This window comes from Denticeps clupeoides, chromosome 15 (assembly GCF_900700375.1).
Source record: "Denticeps clupeoides chromosome 15, fDenClu1.1, whole genome shotgun sequence".
In the NCBI taxonomy this organism is placed as follows: Eukaryota; Metazoa; Chordata; class Actinopteri; order Clupeiformes; family Denticipitidae; genus Denticeps; species Denticeps clupeoides.
Window position 1 is genome coordinate 10292198 of NC_041721.1, and position 18559 is coordinate 10310756.

The 18559-nt window shown below is 42.1% G+C and overlaps 1 protein-coding gene across 5 annotated transcripts in view; it reads left to right on the forward strand.

Moving 5' to 3' along the window:
* Window positions 1-18559, forward strand: part of nav3 (neuron navigator 3) — a 128252-nt gene that overhangs the window by 78860 nt on the left and 30833 nt on the right. For all 5 annotated transcript variants that reach the window (XM_028954007.1, XM_028954008.1, XM_028954009.1 and 2 more), the window contains exons 10-12: window positions 1057-1165; window positions 5264-5653; window positions 7215-7328. In XM_028954007.1, coding sequence (XP_028809840.1) covers window positions 1057-1165; window positions 5264-5653; window positions 7215-7328 — 613 coding nt within the window. The remainder of the gene's footprint in view (window positions 1-1056; window positions 1166-5263; window positions 5654-7214; window positions 7329-18559) is intronic.

An 18559-nucleotide genomic window follows, 5' to 3' on the forward strand; every position in this document is an offset into this window, starting at 1 on the left:
GGGGAAATGATAGCCCACCCTTTATCCACCCTGGTGTGTGTCAACAAGAGGGCGCTTTCAACGGGAGGGAACATAATTATTTTGGACATTATTCATCATTGGCTGTTTCCCAAGCCACAAAGGTGCCTGGACTGTTCTGAATTGACGATCCTGTGTTGTATGAAATGTCTCAGTTTAACAAATAAATTATAATAATATACACAAACATGCTTGCTAATTAAAAGAAAAACACAAATACACGAAAGTCAGGCAATAAACTGTATATAATAAGCAGCGTTTAACCTCACTTGACAAATGGCAATCGTGGGTTAGCCTACCCACAGGAAATAACTACAATGCACTTGAAAGGCTCACACACATACACACACACACACACACACACTCAGACTTGTTGCTGAATTCGTTTATGTGTCACTGTGAATTTGGCATTTGAATGTTGAACAGAGAAGCGTGGCGGCAGCCTGCATAGCTAATCCACTTGACTGGAATCCCCTGATTACACACGAGTGGGGTTTGGTCATGCGACTGTCTCAGATGCCTTCAAGGAGGCCCCCCCTAGGAGAGCATCGGGAACAACAGCCAGACGTGACCAGACTCCTTATTGTCCTTATTGTGTGGGGGTATGCTTGTATGTACGTAAGCTAGAAAATAATTACTAGAACTTAGCGTCATGAGGGCTTTTATTGGATCTAGGCGCTAGAGAACAAGAGGAGGAGGAAGGACCCGGGCCCTAACCTGATGTAGTACACTTGGACATCATTGCTGTGAAGAGTCTGAAAGACTGAAGAACTTGTGATGACTGTAAAGCAAAAACGCTCACATTCCAAATCTGTTTACGTGCTGGTGCTGACAGAGACTTTTTCTAAAAAACTGTGTGCACAGCATGTTGCAGACATGTGCATCCAGAAACAGAGTGTGTGTCCATTGTCGGTATTGGGGGGGGGTGGCGTGGGCTCTGTGTGATGTTGATGTGGGCCGACAGCTTCCCCCGTGGCCTTGCAGACGTTGGTGTGTCTCACTAACTCTCTCGCTCTACCTCGCTGTCTGGGGTTGCAGGTGAGGATCCAGAGACAAGACGCATGCGGACAGTGAAGAATATCGCTGACCTCCGACAGAACCTGGAGGAGACCATGTCCAGTTTACGTGGAACTCAATTGAGCCACAGGTAAGGCTTAGGCATATTTCCAAAAATCATGGTGGACCCACATACAACAGAATCTCAAAAAATTTTATATTGTAAAAAGTTTTTTTTTTGTTATTTAATTCAATACAAGGACCTGGTTCTAAGCATGAAGCTGTATTATTCCAACTCCTGACTGATGCATTCAGAGATTATTAGAAACATCACAATTTTGGGGGAATCTATAGACTTTAAATATTTTGCATACCCAATTGCATACCCAAATGAATATCTATGGCGAAATATTTTACCAATGTTTTGCCTAGTCTGTTCACTAATTCCAGCCAATAATAACACTAGAACGTTCCACAGAGGACGTAAAGGTATAGAATCCATAAAAAAACATACAGTTCAACCCTATCATTGCTTCCAGTCACACTAATGCTTTTAAAGATTTTAAAGAAATTTGTTCAGCTGGTGACCACCCCTGCAAACCGCAAAACAGAATAATAAGACTTCACACCACCATGCACTGTTTCATCTCTGGTGGAATATGAATCCAATTTGCAGAGGAAAGTGGCTCAGAGGTGTGGGACAGGGATGATGGATGACTTTGCTGGTTCCCCAACTCTCTTTAGCGAAGCCCCTTTCTGGAGATCAATGGTCCACCATTGTTTTCCAGCAAGTTGATTCCTAAGAGACCCAGGAAGAAGAGGCATTCCATTTAGTGCCTTAAAGAAGGACTAAATGGGACCCTGGCTTGAGAGCCTAGTTGTTGAACCAGTGGATCATCATTGCTTTAAACTAGTATCTCTGGAGGACAGCTTGTGTGAGGACATCCTGCTGATAACACATGCTGAGACATTAAAATTGCATTCCAAAGTCAGAAATGCCTGTGAAGGTGTAGGTTGAAGATCCTGGCCTGACGGTTGAGTTACTCACCAGCAGATTTTTTTCTGCTGTGCATAGTCATCATCTGCATTCAACCTAAATGTATAACATTGCTGGGGAATGTCACTTTTATTTTTTGCTAACCAGTATCTTGCCAGAATCTTCACAATGACTTACATTCCTGGGGACCACAGGGTTTCCCATGCATTATGTCTAGCAAGTTCATGGGTTCAATTATTAATCACCAGTGTCACTCACCTTCAGATACACCTGAGCTAAATTTCAACAGAATCCCAGATCTTACCCTGTTGCCCTGTGGGTAATCGGTATTGATCAAAGTGTCTATATATATATATCTTCAGGCTAAAGGGCATTGTGGTGTTTTGTCGACCATGGCCTATCTGGGAGATGCAGACTTTCATAGGATTGTACATGGGCCATTTCATTTTCCAGCCTGATAAATTACCCTGTCTGGGTTTGTTTGCATTGCATTTACAGTTTGATCTGCAGTCTCAGGGAATTGATCAGTACTGTGTGAAAGGATATTCATGTTTTTTTGGTGGAGTGTGCGTTCATCTGTGTGCAAGACCTTCTGTATGAACCAAAACTCATTACCTGACCGCCATTATCAGGATGTCCAATCGATCTCCGTGTTCAGGGAGGGATGCCTTTAATGCAGGTATCCATCCCTGCTGTCACCAGCAGCTGCTTTTATCCATGAATTCTTCAGCTTCTTTGCTGGAACTCAAAAGTAAATCAGAGAATGTGCTGGATTGTGACATTTTCAATGTGTCTGCGCTTCACACATTGTGTGCATAAAGCAACCTGGAGTCACAGCTGTGGCTGAATTCTGACATAAATATCACGGCCGGCTGTGTGTGATAAACGCCCATATTCAATCTGTAAGTATTGATTTGTGAGATGGAATTTGCACAGTTTCAATACGATTTGGAGGAGAGGCGGTTCACAGACAGACGGACGAAAACAGAAATGGGCCGGGGGTTGCCAGGAGACAGATGTGGAGTTGGACGAAATGCGGGGAAGTGAGTGAGATTTCATCTGCCGCGTGGAGAGACATTAGAGGCAGATAAGCTCTCCTGGCTCCCCCCTCTGGCCTTGATCTGATCGATTGAGCAGCTTTAGGAGCCACATGTGAGATACCTGGTTTCACACTATACATTATTTACCAACCTTCCTTTAATGTTTGATCAGTATGATAATCATCAAAAAAAGCCAAAAAATGCTCATTAACATGAGTGAATGATAAGAAAGTGTTCAGCATAAACCTTCAGCACTTTTGGAAAACCATCCCCGTGGTCTAACTTAAGGGAGTTGAGAGAAGCCAAGAGTGTGAAATGCTGACATTATTGCCTTCCTTGCTGTTTTTGGTTTATTATATAATTATTTTACTATTTCACAGTCCTGTGTCTTCAGTTTTGTTTTATAAATGTAAAAAATGCAAAAACCATGAATGGGGAGGCGCAGTCATGTGTAGTGTAGTCATGTCATGCTTTTCATTCTGTGATTCTATACTGTATGCCTTGAATGGCTATTTATTTATTTTAACCGTTTTAGGTCTATTGCTTATATTTCTGTCATGACACTTTCTCATCCTTTGACTTTTATCAATGTGTTGATTCATAGTTACTCTTTATCCGATTCATCTGTTATTTTTTTTATGATACCTGCTCTTTTATATAGGGTATTAGGATTCCGATGAATACGGAGTAGAAATAAATTAGTAGTTGTGTCATTGAACTGTAGCACCAGAGTCTTGCACTAGGGGCAGCGGTTAGTAATAGCAGCACGCCCACTTCTGCCACACCTCCTTACCACCTAGAAACCAAATGACAGCCCGACAGGCACTGAGGACAAGCGCCAACACTGACAACCGAATGATATTCAACACTTCCCGAACTGTAGCGGTGCTCCATGCCAGCACTTACTGGCAAGAGAGACCGATAGAAACCGCAGAGAAATACCAGACTGTTACTGTTTCTGATTTATCCATGTCTGCCTGTTCTGGTAAGAGGGACTTCCGCAAACCCGTGGAGTGTGAATTATGCAGCTGTGCACGTCTCTTAGTGTCCACTTTGTGTGTTTGTGTGTGTGTGTGTGTGTGTGTGTGTGTGTGTTATAAAGGAAACCCATGGGAAAGACTTTAATTACACAGCAGAGCACCTGTTCACCCCATTTCTGCTGATTCATCGTGCTGATGCTCCATTTTAAAGCCAGAATAACACATTTATACATTTATTAACTCACAGCTATAGGCATCCAGGCTCCTCACTCCTTTTATGTCCTGTGTTAGACTGAAACATGCCCTTTCAGGAGGTGTCAGTCTTGGTGTTTGTGTGTGAAAGTCCTTGGGGAGTTTAGAGGTATCAATGCTGATGTCATGTGACAGGGGCAACGACGCCACCCTCCCTCTCACCCCGCCATGTGCTGACCGGAGACACTGTCTGCACCTTCTTTCCGGTCTCCTTGCACTGTCTGCCCTGCCCAAAGCTCAGCTCACACCTTCTCATCTCCTCACCTTCTGTCTGTCCAACTGTCGATCGGTCATTCAATACTTTATCTACATAAAATGTTTCTCAATTTTACTCAGGAGCATCATTTTCAGAGGGCATATCAGAAGGCACTCCAGCATGGTGTGCAATGTGTATGTGTGTGTGTGTGTGTGTGTGTGTGTGTGTGTGTCATTCACCATTCATCTAGTCATCACTGCAACTCTGCTGTTTTGTCTGTGTTCAGTGGGAAGCTTTCCTTAGACTCTGCTTGTCATACACACACACTCACACACACACAGTAAAATGACACTTAAGCGAGGGTCAGTGGTGTGGATGAAGCCTACATGGTCAGATGAACACAGACTGTGGTAGTAATTGTGTCCATTTAACAAGTGCAGCAATCAGGCCAAGCGTGATTAGCAAGCATTTTGCCTCAGATGCTGCCCTTCACAGCATACCACACCTGCAGCTCTGAGACAAAACCAAACAGCGCTGCTTGATGGGTAAAATGCTGACTGTAGAAACACTGCATTGCAGAGCTCCGTAGAATCTTTTTTTTTTCCAATAAAAAGAGGAGACTTTTCAGTTCCGCTCACCTTGGCTTATTTGTAGGATTTCTTTAATCGCTGTGTAAGGGAAAGTGCTTAACTGTCAGGGTCACTGCAGATATTGATCCTGCTAAATTCCATTCCTGACACCTGCCGCAAAAAAGTCACCTAAAACTTTTTTCTTATCTTCACAGCACCCTGGAGACGACCTTTGACACTACTGTTACCACAGAGGTCAATGGACGTGGCCTTCCGTCCCTGTCCAATCGCTCCTCCCCTATGGCATGGCGACTTGGCCAGACATCCACCCCACGGCTACAGGCAGGTGATGCCCCATCGATGCCTGGTGGCTATGCACCTCCTCGGGCCTCTAGCGCAACACCGGGACGCTACGCCAACAGTGACCCCTCCCGCTTTGTCTACAATGCCCCTCTGAGGAGGGCAGCAACTGCAGGAACCAGGGGGGGGGAGCAGGCAGATAAGGGCGGGGGTCCGGATGGAGGACCAGACGTTGATCAGGTCGGGTACATGAGCGATGGAGACCTACTTGCCAAGAACAGCCGGCCTGATGACATCACAAGTGGGTAAGTGTCCAAAAGGAATTCCATAAAATCAGAACTGAACAAACGTTGCTTATGGCACTCATTTTAATTAGAATTATTTGTCAAATGAACCCAAAGCTAATCATATATTATTTAAAACAACTCACCGATTCATAATGTTGTATGAAATGAACAGAACTGCATTTACATTGTACAGATGAGCACGATGGAGAATAATGAACCTGCAAAAGATGTAAAATTCACTTGGGTTTCAATGGCAGCAAAATTAGTTGAATTTCAAAACCAGCATGCCTTTTTCAACATGATGAGCTGTTGGTTAGATGATCTCACAGCTAAGGAGAGATTTGAGAACCACTGCTGTGTACCTGACTCGAACCCTTCCTATTATTATTTTTTATAATAATAGTTTATTGAATGTAATACGCATTATATGTTGTTGAGAAATAAATTGTTACTGTGGTCATGTATTTAATCTAACTGTATTCTAATTACTAAGATGCAATACATCAGTTTTTTTGGCTTATACTAGATAATTTCCATTTTTTGGAACATTTGAATGTAGTGCTGTGCATGACAGCTATGTCATCTGAGAGCGCTGCTGTTCTGTAGGAGAGACAGTGGCTTTGTAGAGCAACATTACTCATGCTGTTTTTAAATGGTGAGGGAGTGTGGGATGACGCAGTGGGTATTGTGATTGATCAGAGGAATTCAGGTAAAATTGCTGCTCGCTCCATTTAGCCGAGAGACAGAGAGCAGCATCCCACACGTAGGGCCCCACAATGCATCCTCATCACGCCACAGATGGCTGGCGTGGAGGGAGAGGATGAGTTCAGGGTCTTTCTTATTCAGAAGTTGTGTGTGTTTTTGAGAGGTGTGTATGTATGTGTGTCTATGTATGTAGGTGTAGGCAACGAATTGGTGTGTCTTTGTCCATGCTTGTGAGTATTCATGTGTGTTTAGTTGTGTATGTTAGTGTATTTGTGTGTAAGTGTACACTTTACTCTCTTGACCTTCTTGTCTGAGCAGTGACTAATGGGCAAATGAAAAAAGTTTTAGACTCAACTCAGTGGTGAGGTGACACTGTTACATTCCTGACAGAGAATAAAGACATCAAGCAGCACTACTGGCCACATACATACATGCCCTCTAGGATAGTTGAGTGATTGGATGAATTATGATTCTAATTACTCTCTCATTCACTTTCCATAACCACTTAGTTCAACTCAGGGTCACGGCTGCCAGAGCCCATCCCTGCACACTGGGCACAGGGCAGGGCATTTTAACTGTAGTTCTACAATTGCATTCAATTAATCATAGAACCTATGTGCAGGAAGATGAGGTTAATGCTTACAAGGGCATGTATCTGCCTCATGACTCAAAAGCAAAGGAAAATGCTTTGGTAACAATACTGAATACATTTATTGCAAATCCTTCACTATTCCCAACCCTGCTTGTGTATTATAAATGTGTGTAACGTTTTACACTCCTCAGTATATAATATGTATATAGTGGGGGCAAAGCTAAAAATTCATACCCACAGATACACACACACAAACTTCTCTGACCTGTTAATCTTTGGTAGGTACCTGACAGATGGTGGACTGCACCTGTACTCTCGGAATGTGGGCCATGTCTCTGACCTGCCATCTTCCAGAGAGGTCATCCACCGTGGAGTCAAAGAGGGGGACGTTGACAGGTAATAACAGCATTGCTACTTGCTACTGCTTGCTTACTGTGAAATACTATATGAAAGGCTATCTGTCTTGTATTCATTTGTATAAAATGTCATATTTGGAGCACTCACTGTGGTTTGTTGTTTATATCAGCTTCAGCTTTATTAGATTTGCTGGCATGCTTTGGGGAAGATAATTTCAAATAATTCATCCATTTTCTCAAAAGCATGAAAATACATAAAATTGTTCAGTCAGTCCCAAATTTTCATGCTCAGTAAAGCAGAAAGACACTCTGTGAAGCTTGATTTAAAAGCAATTATTAAAGCAATTACAAAAGGCAATTAGTTTAAAAGGCGCTGTCTGACTTGATCTTGTGCTATGAGTGTCAAAAAAAATCAAAACAGGTACTTTCCCCAGTCTCAGTTTATATCTTAGGAATCTCTTGGGGCACTGATGTGTCTTCAACAATGCCATCAACTGTTGAAAAGGCCAGAAACAAGGAACACTGCAAGTTCTGTTGCACAAGATCTCATGACAAGTGATTGTCAGAGAGGCTGGCATGGGACCAGACAGATGTCCTCGGAAGACCTTAATCAGTGCACCGCTTTCTGGAAACAATGGCTCTTACTTTGGGGAAGTGTCTTAAAATTGAAGTGTCTTAAAAAACACTGTGAACATATGACATCTCGAGCCTTATGGAGGGCGTTTTTCCTCCAGCGGGTGATCTCTTTGAACTGACTGCAGGGTTTGGAGAGGGATCTGAAGGGCATCACAGTGCCCTTGGCTCCTAAATCTTAAAATCCGATCTGTCCGACTGTCTTGACAGTGTGTGATTGTAGGAAATGTTGTCACAGCGTGGAAGCCCTTGGATATGTGATGGGTTCCTGGTAATTTGACTTTCAGTCTCATTTCCCAGCTTGTCTCTCTCACTCTCTTTACTGACTGACAGATCAACTTCTCCTTGGAACTGTCACCTTGACTACCCTCAACACTGGTGCATCGCCTCTTCTTTCCCAATACCAGACTTTTAAACATCAATAGCACAAAATGGACACTATACAGTGTATACTTTAAGGCCCCCATGAAATGCCATGTGCAGGGTAGCTGCATGTGACAAGGCCAACTTTGGGGTCTCCCTGACCAATGACTTGCCTTAATTGAGACAATAAGCTTTTTTTATTTATCTATTTGCCATACCAGTTTCAAGCCGAAAGAGAGAGAACCGGGCTAAGTAAATGCTGCATACCACAAGGGACTCATTAGGGATAGGGAGTCTGTTGGCCCAGGGTCTCCCGTGGCGTCCTCTCAAGGCGTGCCGTTTTATTTGTTGCTGTGCTGCTAAAATTGTCGGCTTTGGAAATAATAATGCAGCGCGGAGGCAGACGCCATCTGCCGCATTAATGTAGTCATATTAAATGCATTGCCTTCAGCGCACAGCACTACACTAGACTTCTGTACTAACGGCGCAAGATAGTGAGTCATAGCACGCCCGGCAAAGGTAAAAGTTTGCCGATGCCATTGCCTGGCAACAGATGGTGGAATCCAGGATCTGAAAGAGGTCTGTGTAGTGCTTGTTTTACAGAATTCCCACGAGTACATACTCGACAGAGAAGAGCGCTTGCAGTTTAACTTCAGGCCAAGCCGAACTTTTCTCTCCTAAATGAGGTCAAACAAATTCAGTAAAGTTGTTTTATATGTTTATGAGTCAGCAGATTCAGTGTTAATGACAAAAGATTTATTATTTCCATGATTATGCTGAATCAAAGACATACCATTTTGTCACACTTTTGCAAATTACTTTACTCGCAGGCACAATTGCCACAAAGGGAATTATTCCATGACAGAACCGACCATTAATGTCATAAAGCATTAATACATTAATGTATTCATAGTTGGGGGTCCTGTATTCATAGTTGGGGTCCTAATGAACCAGAACTGATCACTTCATTGATGGTAACTTGAAAGCATGTTGTAAGTCGCTCTGGATAAGGGCGTCTGCCAAATGCCTTAAATGTAAATGTAAAAGCACAACAGTCAAAAAGTCCTGTGTCCAGTAGCGGCCCCTTGAGGCTGCTGCTTGCTGTGGTCGGTATGTTACGTACTCATTTTAGGCAAACGGGTAAGCCAAGTAGGGGTGTATTACTGCACAAAATTGTATATACATAGCTAGGAACAGTACCGGGAGCTAGGGTTGACTGTCCACTGTCTACCTTATATGAATGTAATGATGTACATTTACATTTACATCATTTATCAGATTCCCTTATCCAGAGCGACTTACAATCAATAGTTACAGGGACAGTCCCCCCCTGGAGCAACTTAAGGTTAAGCACCTTGCTCAGGGACACAATGGTTGGTAGTAAGTGGGATTTGAACCCGGGTCTTCTTGTTCACAGGCGAGCGTCTTAACCACTAGGCTACTATCACCCTAGATTCTTTGAATAAAAGTATTTAGAGAACATATAACACACATGCAGACAATGTTCATATGGCCAAAAAGCATTCTTTATGACCCTCTTACATAAATAATTTTGCCAAAACTGAGCTGTTTCTGTCACAAGTGGCAAAAGATTGCAATAGAAAAAGCAAGGCAAATTGGGAAATAAGCCAACAGGATGAGGACAACTGACCAATCAGTTGTCTTCTTATATTTTTGCTTTGCACCTTTGATTCCTTTAAAGTATGCTAGGCATTTATATTATTGTCAAACACTGATTTGAGGCCGTGCATGTTGACATGGCCACTGCTGCTAAGATCATTTCAAATTACTGTTGCCCTTTTCCAGTAGCACATGTTCACTGTGAGCAATGCAAAATAAAATAAAAGAGTAACGAAGACTAATTTAATACATAATTTAAAGATAATGGCTAATACTTACATGTTTCAAGTGCAAACCTTGGTCTCTTAGGAGCTGCTTTTTAATTGCATTTCACAGGTAATGAGAGTAAATGATCTTTGGAACCCAACCTTCGTTATGGCTGCATCCCAAAAAGACAGTTGCAATACATAGAGCAGCGCTCTCTGTGAACCGTCTGATTAGAGGTGGAGGTGTGTGATTCTGACACCAACAGCAGCGCCTGCACCTATAATTACTTCCGTCATCCAACATACATGAGGCGTACTTTAATGGCCACACGTGTCAGCCAGGAGGTGGGTGGGTTTTTTTTTATAATGGCGGACGGGCACCCATTTCCTACCAGGGTCATGAATAAGTAAAAGCCACTGCTTTTAGCAGCCATCCATCTCGGTCAGCCTCTGAGGAACAGGGGAGAGAGGAAGTGAGGGCCGGCCTGTGGGCAGCAGCAAGCAAGTTTTACATTTGAAAAAGGAAGAGGTTTGGGGCGACTGACATTTCTTTCTGTGTGTGTGTGTATGTGTGTGTGTGTCAAATCAGATCTTTCTTGATGAGGAGCGTGATTGGGAGTGTGGAGGGACAGACGGGCCAATTCCGTCAACCACTCACATTGTAATTGGGGGGACTGATGTTGAAAAGCTCTGTAGCACTGCTGTGCTGCAGCAAGCAGTAGGGATATTTAGAGACTGTCTTGTCTCTGCAGAATACATGGCAAAGGCATCATATAAAAATGCACTGAGTATCAGACTGAATATTCCTATTCGAAGGCATTTGTGAATAATTGCAGGCGGCACTGCTGTAGGATGGGTTCATTCATTATAAATGAGCAGAATGTATGCGTGTCTGTCTGTGTGTGAATAAGAGAGCCCTGTTCCTACATTGCAAACTAATTTAATTCTGCATTAAAGAAGTCATCACTTTACTCTGTGTTTTGTGTTCATTTCAGACATTCCTTTGCAGCCTGTGTTGCCCAGTCATTATACTCAAATAAAATATATAGTTTTGTATGTATGCACCGTGGTTTATGCCCTGTCCTTGTTTGTGAGGAACCATGGTCCTGATATTCACAATGTCAAACAATTCAAGTCTAACTCACCTCAAGAGCAGGGTTGTTAATTTGGTTAGTATGTGTCAACCTTTTCAAACTCTAATTTTCTGTGATTCTAGTTATACAATAATAGGAATGGAGTAATATTGATTTAAAAACCAATACTACACAAATCATTGTCTCAATAGTTGAACTAATTTAGAGAAGAAACATGACTGGAGAGTCATATTTATGTGAGATTTTTTTTTACCAGTAGCCTATCAGAGCCAGACTGTTGCAGCCTAATGTGCAAAAGACAAGGCAGTTTTCTCTTTGTAGCTGGCAGAAAGGCACTCTGGGAAATCTCCAGTTGGCGCAGTCCCTCCTACACACTGTCTCTCTCTACACCAGACTGCCCCTTAAGCAGAGCAGACCCGGGGTTGCTGTTTTCTGCTGTGGGAGCAGCTTTGCGCTGTCTGGCACCGGAGGGAGATGGGAGTGGGTGGCCGCTGGCAGCAGGTGGCCTGGCTGATCTCAGTGGGCCTCTGTCTCAGCGGGGACCCTGAAGGGCCCCAGCTGGATGTCAGGGACAGTGTCTGACAGCTAATGATAATGCTACAATGGCTTGAAGAAAAGTTTGAGATTTTGGTTATACAGTATTTAGTTAGTATATCTCATTAAAAGTGATATTATAAACAATGTTATGGACCTTACCTTTCATGTATTCATGTATTCATTTGGATGGTATATAATCCCTAAATAAACATCTAGAAATAATATAAATAAACATGAGTTATGAACCAGAAGAACAGTCCCAACACTTAACTGTCTTTAGGGGGACTGTCCCTGTAACTACTACCCTGCCAGTCGCTCTGGACAAGGGCGTCTGTTAAAAGACAAAAATGTAAATGTAAATTAAGATGAATGTGTCTTAAATCACCTTCCAGTTAAGATGCCCCACTGTATTTAATTACACACATACTGGTTTTATAAATTATTAAGGAATCATTCCAATAAGGGTGACTCACCTCTGGTACATCTCAGCATGAGGCAAATGAGGTCATCATATGTAGTTTGGACTGACTTTGGACTCAAATTCATAATTTATGATTTTTTTTTTTCTCTTTTTAAACAGAAGCACAATTCTTTATTCAATAGTTAATTCAGGCATCTGTTTGAACAGATGCCAGTCTTGTGAATCCTTAAACAACCATGTGCACCACACTGTCTGATGTGCCAAATGTGGCCTTATCACAGCCTGCAGCATGGGCCTGTGTCACAAAATGCCATGACCCCCAATCCCCTGCCAATGTCCCCATTCAGCACTCAGCCATTTAAGACCAACAGAACATCCATGAATCTCTTTACGAGGTTTTGTCAGACAGTTTTGTAGGATTGATTAGGATTATTATAGATTAAATGTTGTTTTAAATAAAGGCTGCTCTGCTGGTCTTTGGTTTTCTTGGGGAATCTCAATGTTCTTTAATGTCTCTCTGAAAGTTTAACTTAACCTGTGATTGTGGTGAAAAAGATGAAACCACAGGAGCAGCCGCAGAAATGACCACAATCCTTCATCCCACAGAGATGCTGTGTATCGACAAGTCAGACACCCTCATTTTTCTGTTTACCTGCCACTGATCAATGCACATATACGAACATGGAACAAGACTTTATTCTATTATCATATTCAGAAAACAAGGTTTTACTCTTTTGATGCACATTTCTTTGGACAAGAAGAAGCGCAGTCCAATCTGTAAATGAGGGTAATGACAGAACCAACTTGTCATACTTAAACAAATTGGCATTAGATTATTCAATTCATCCAAACAGTTATATCTGTGGCAGGGGATTTAAACAGTGACAAATGCACTCCAGTGGCGCTATAGGCTTTTCATTTTTCTTGTGTGACCTCCATTTCTCATCTAAATGGCTTCTGACATGAAAAAAGTTTTTACATTTAGCACCTAAAATAACTTTTATCGATCACACATGTCCTCCAAAATTACAAAACCCACTTTCAGGGTCCATATCATTTGATTGTAAAGATATTTTCCTTGTTTACTCTGTAATTTAAGTGAATGTGAAGTGATTGTCATTGTGAAACACTGTAGCACAGCACATGGTGACACAAGGAAATGTGTCCTCTGCTTTTACCCATCACCCTTGGTGTTCAGTGTTCATTACCCACTAGGCCAACCAAATCCAGGGTTTGATCCATCAGCTGTCTGGATTAACATGCGTCTTTCAGCCGTAGCTAAAGTGTCCTTAGAGTTTATGTGATATAGCGACACTGTCCTGCCTCAGCCCAGCAGTAGAGCACAACAGTAACCGATGTTGCCAGCCCTGCCGCAGTAGCGGGCACAGCTCCAGGCACTGGGGGAAACCCGAGCCATGCCTTTTCTGTTTCCGTGGGGCAGAAGGAGGAAGCTACATTTGTCTCCTGCTCAGGTGTTTGTACAGAGCAGATTCTGGACTGACTCTAATCTCTGGACTTCGCTGCCAGTGACTGTGACGGGTTTCTGTCTTATCCCTCTCGCGAGTGAATGCCTGTGATCGGAGCAGCTGCCGAGTGCACATCATGTGCCTTTTATCTCTGGACTGGGGTTGGCAGCCCAGTACATTGTCTGTGTTGCTCCAGGTTTTTACGCAGATGGTACTCTGCATTCTATCATGTTTGCCTTCAAATTAAAATGGTCATCTCCTGGAACCTGGTGCTTGTAATATCTCTCCATATGAAATAGGTTCTTCTAATAACATAACAAAGTTTAAGTTCAGTTAGAAATGTTTTGTTTTGTCTATTAAATTACTGTGGTAGCTGGAAATGGCTGGAATATCTGCTTACATGTAGAGAGAGACCCATTATCACTAACAATTTGGATCATTATTGCTAACTTTGCCTGTGACTATTTCTTAAACCCTACAATCCTCTGTTTTTGTGTGTTCTGTATATGTTCCTTCTATTTTATCTTATTCTAATGTTATATCTTTAATTGTCGTATTATATTGTGTACACCAACTGCTTTTAGCACTACTTCCATTGGGGCATGGTCTATGATATTGACATACAGTAATATAAAATTACTCTCACCATACCGCTGTGTATTGTGCTCTTTATATGGTAGAAAGAAGCTACTGAATGACAACATTTTCCCAGAAGGGATCCGCGGGATCCATCTGTTGGTCCATTTCTTAGTTTGACGACTTTCTTAAACATCATACATAATGAAATTAATGAATAGTTCTCAGATTAAGTTGCTGTCACCCTGGTGGTTTGCAATGAAAAAAGACTGTAATATTCCCATTTCCCCATTATTGCCAACCCTTGACCTGCTTATAAACCCTACTACCCTGAAGAATCATTCATGAATATATGATAAATAATGTAAATCCATGGAGGTTTATTCTTTTTTATTGCAGATTCAAAAATTCTATGTAGGGTAGTGATTGGACAAAGAGGTGACAGACTCATGAAGTGTGATTGCCTGGGTGGGTGACCAGTCATCTGGATGTGATGTGGAGCTGGTGCATTGTGGGAGTCGTCAGAGTATGGAAGCAGCTCTTTGGTTGAGAAGGAAGAGGGAGGTGTGGATACGAGATGCGAGGACAGACAGGGGGGGAAGAAGGCATAGGAGATTAAGGGTTACAGATACACCCACCCCCCCTTCCATCTCGGATGTGGTAGAGAGAGCCGTGGCTCCCGTCGGTGTGCAGTCGAGCAGGTGGGCTGTGCCTTTCCTCCTCTCTCCAGCGGGGCGCGGCAGGCAGCCGACCAAACCAGACACTCCCTGACAGCAGACAGCGACGGTCCCCGCCGAGGTGAGTCCCAGTCCGCCCCCGGCCTGATTTATAAGCCTGCCTTCCTGACGTTAGCGTCGTTTTTATTTGTACTGACAGAATGAATGTGGCGAAGCTTTCTTTTATTTACTGTCATTTGTCTGAGCGCCGCCTGTCATCAGAGAAAGAGATGATTAAGGCCATTAGATGAAGCTTCTGGCTGCCTTTTCTGATGTGTAATTGTGAGAGCGCTGGGGTTCAGTATAGCATTAGGATGGATTACGCCGTGAACAAATTAGGTTGAGCTCTTGCCAGCTTCGTTCGTCGCTGCTCCATTATGGTGTGGCGGTGTTTTATGTCAGCAATGTAACATGGAAAGCTCAAGCTGCCTCCTTCAAACTCTCAAACTTCCTCTGTGGATGAGGAGGGATTTCTGCTCATGTGGTCCTTGCGATTTGTGAGACAAAACTTTAATCCGTGACATACTTCATGTGCTCCCTTTCTGAATATGGATTTATGTGATGGTTTAACACCAAAAACGCTTGCGTCGGCGTGGAAGCATCATGTCAGTGAACTGGAGAATAGAGGTCTCTGGCTCAAGGTTGCCAGTTAAAGGGTTCATAGTCTATTGAGGAGAAGGAGGAGGGTAGCTTCTTCTTGTGCGCCAAGGCCAGCAAATAATTGCCTTCCATTACAAAGTTCTTCATATCTGGTTTGATTGCAGAGAAAGGCATGTTTTTTTCTGTTCTAGCATTCTTCCCTTCTCACTGTGCCATTTTTAAACTCTGTTACATATTTCATGAGGACATTTCTCTCTGCATGGCTGAAACACTTATAACATTTACACATAAAATATCCTTCTGGAATAGTGGTTATGAGGCTCGCATTGTTTGCCCATGTGAAATCAATATTTTTGTTTATTGGCATATGGATCGGCATAGCATTAGATAATATACATAGACCACAAAGAAAATGTATAAATATTGGGTACATTTTTTTTTTCATAAAACATGTTTTAGACATGAAGCTAGGGTAGTGGATATTTGCTCTCGCATTTAGCCACCATTAAGTCATCACAGATTATCTGATATGGAGACTGTCAGAACCGTCCCATCCCGAGCCGAGGGGATGACTGACTGTCAGTTCCATCATAGCAACTTCACCCAGGGACTGGCACCTGGGGACGTGGGATGATGAAGGATTTGGTTCCATGCAAGATAGCTGAGGTTTTAAATTCAGCTTTTCTATGAACATGTCCAGCGGGTCAGAACTTGTCAGGGTGTAGTTATATATAGCATTTGTTTCTTGAATTGATTTAAGGATATAATTAAAAGGACCTAAATACAGTAGGTTTTAATCTCTGCATAATGTAGAATGCTTTACTGGATTAAGATTCAAAGGTAGAACAGAAATCTCTCTCATTTGCATTTAGTCAAACAAAACGAGTTCTAATGCACAGGATGTAAGCGTGTTTCACAAAAATGAGACTAATTAGTGTGTTTGGGGCACTGACGTCTCTTCCACCAATCTTTAGTTACATCAAAAAATTGAGGTTTATAGCAGGATAAATCAGGTTTCTATAAAAAAAACATTTATAAATAACAGTCATCATGATCAGACAGCCCCAAAATCTCTCTTCCTCACTGTCTGTCTGTGTGTACATATCAATTATATGGAAACAATGCCAATACTGGCATTCAAAAAAATGTTTCCTGAATTTTACATTCCAGAAGACACATGTATGATGGGTCATTTTTCACAGTTATCTGGTATTCCATATAAAATTATGTCTATGTGTGTGTGGAGTATGTGACATCATCTGATGTAAATCTGTCATGAAGATGGATGGCCTCATTGTGCTTGGAAACGAAATATTAAACACATACGCTGACATTACAATAAATATATATTTTTGAAGAGCATATTGTGCACATTGTGTCTTTACATGCTTGTATATGGACGAACAAGACACGAGTCACCAGATCAGTCATCAGTTCTGCTTGGGAGGGCAGTGTGCCCATTGGGACCCTCATGATCAGAGCTGTCTGGTGGCCATCCCCTGTGCCCAGACACCAGGTCTCCGAGGACCGTCTGTGAAAGTCTTCTTGTGCTGATCTCTGGCAGGCAATGACATGAAATAAATATATGAAGTGAATGTCAAGGTGACCTGACAGAAGCGGATGCTGCTACCGCAACCAGAGGTGGACTGCGCCTCCTTCAGCGTCTTCACTTGCCAAGATACTAAATGCCTCTGACAGGAAATCGCTTGTTTAGAGATGGCTATTTCCACGTAAACGTCCTGGTAAACTGAAGAGATCTGCAAAAACCACTTAAGTCACTATAAATGGAAACAAGTGTGTATTTTGAGACATTGATTTCTGTGGCTCCACAGGAGGACCTTAAGGAGGCATTACATTCATAGACTTTCATGTAACTTGTCGCGCCAGACACTGATCCGGTGTCAGATGTCAATAACCTTAATGAATGAAATGTTCTGGCCTGATTTCATGTCCAAATGCATAATTCTGGCTCACAGGGGAAAAGGTGAGGTCTTCTTCTGTATCATAATGAAAATCTTACCTGTTACTTTATCTATTTAGTATGTCACCATATCATCAGTAAGACTGGTAAAAAGGCCAAAATGAATTTTGGGAAAAACTAAGCAAGTAACAAAACCGCAGATATTTATTCCATGTAGTTTCTCCATGTATAACATACAGTTACAGCATAATGTCTGTTTTCACAATTCACTTCTGGAATGGGAGTGGTGATATGCTGTGATTTTGTGATTTCAGCAATTCTGGAAGTAGGCTATACAAATATGGATACATAACAAACAAAAAAAACATCGTTTTTCCCCAGACTTACAGCACAGAGTGAATTTATACAGCTTCTCAAGACACAGATTCTGACAAGCTGACAAGGTCTAGGGAGTTAATAAAACTCGGAGAAAACCCGGCTTCACACATTACTCTGTACCCAGAATCTTATTTCCCATGGACCACTGCAGTGCATTATTCTCTTGTTCTGCCTTTTCATCATATATGAATTAATGATTAACTCCCACAAGCACAGTGCTAATTGAGAGGTTGCCAGGAGATTGTTACACCCACAGCTAATATTAAACTTGGACTGTATATTTGTCTTCATCAATTTTAGTCTGTGTTATGTGGAGTTTAACATTAATGTATTCATAGATCAGAATATATAAGTAGATGAGGAAACAAATAAATTCTTAACCATGATAGTTTGGATGTCAGTTTGATGTTGCACTTTTGTGTACTATATATATTAGTTTTTATGTATATTTATTATATACATGTATAAAGATGACAACATTTCAACAGAACAGAAAATTAAGCGGACACTAGTACCGAGTGTAAACGTAACCAAGCAGTGACCACTGTCTTAACATCTAACATTGAATATAACACCATGCCAGTGTGCAAAAATGAGTCTGCAGGATGGTCTCCTGCATAAAAAAAAGAAACCGAATACCCAGGAGTCGATTGTGCCCTAATGAGAATCTACAGAGGTCCACGGCTGCTGTGTGCGCTAATTAGCTGCGTAAATGCTGAACGATGGGGCTGTCTGCAGTG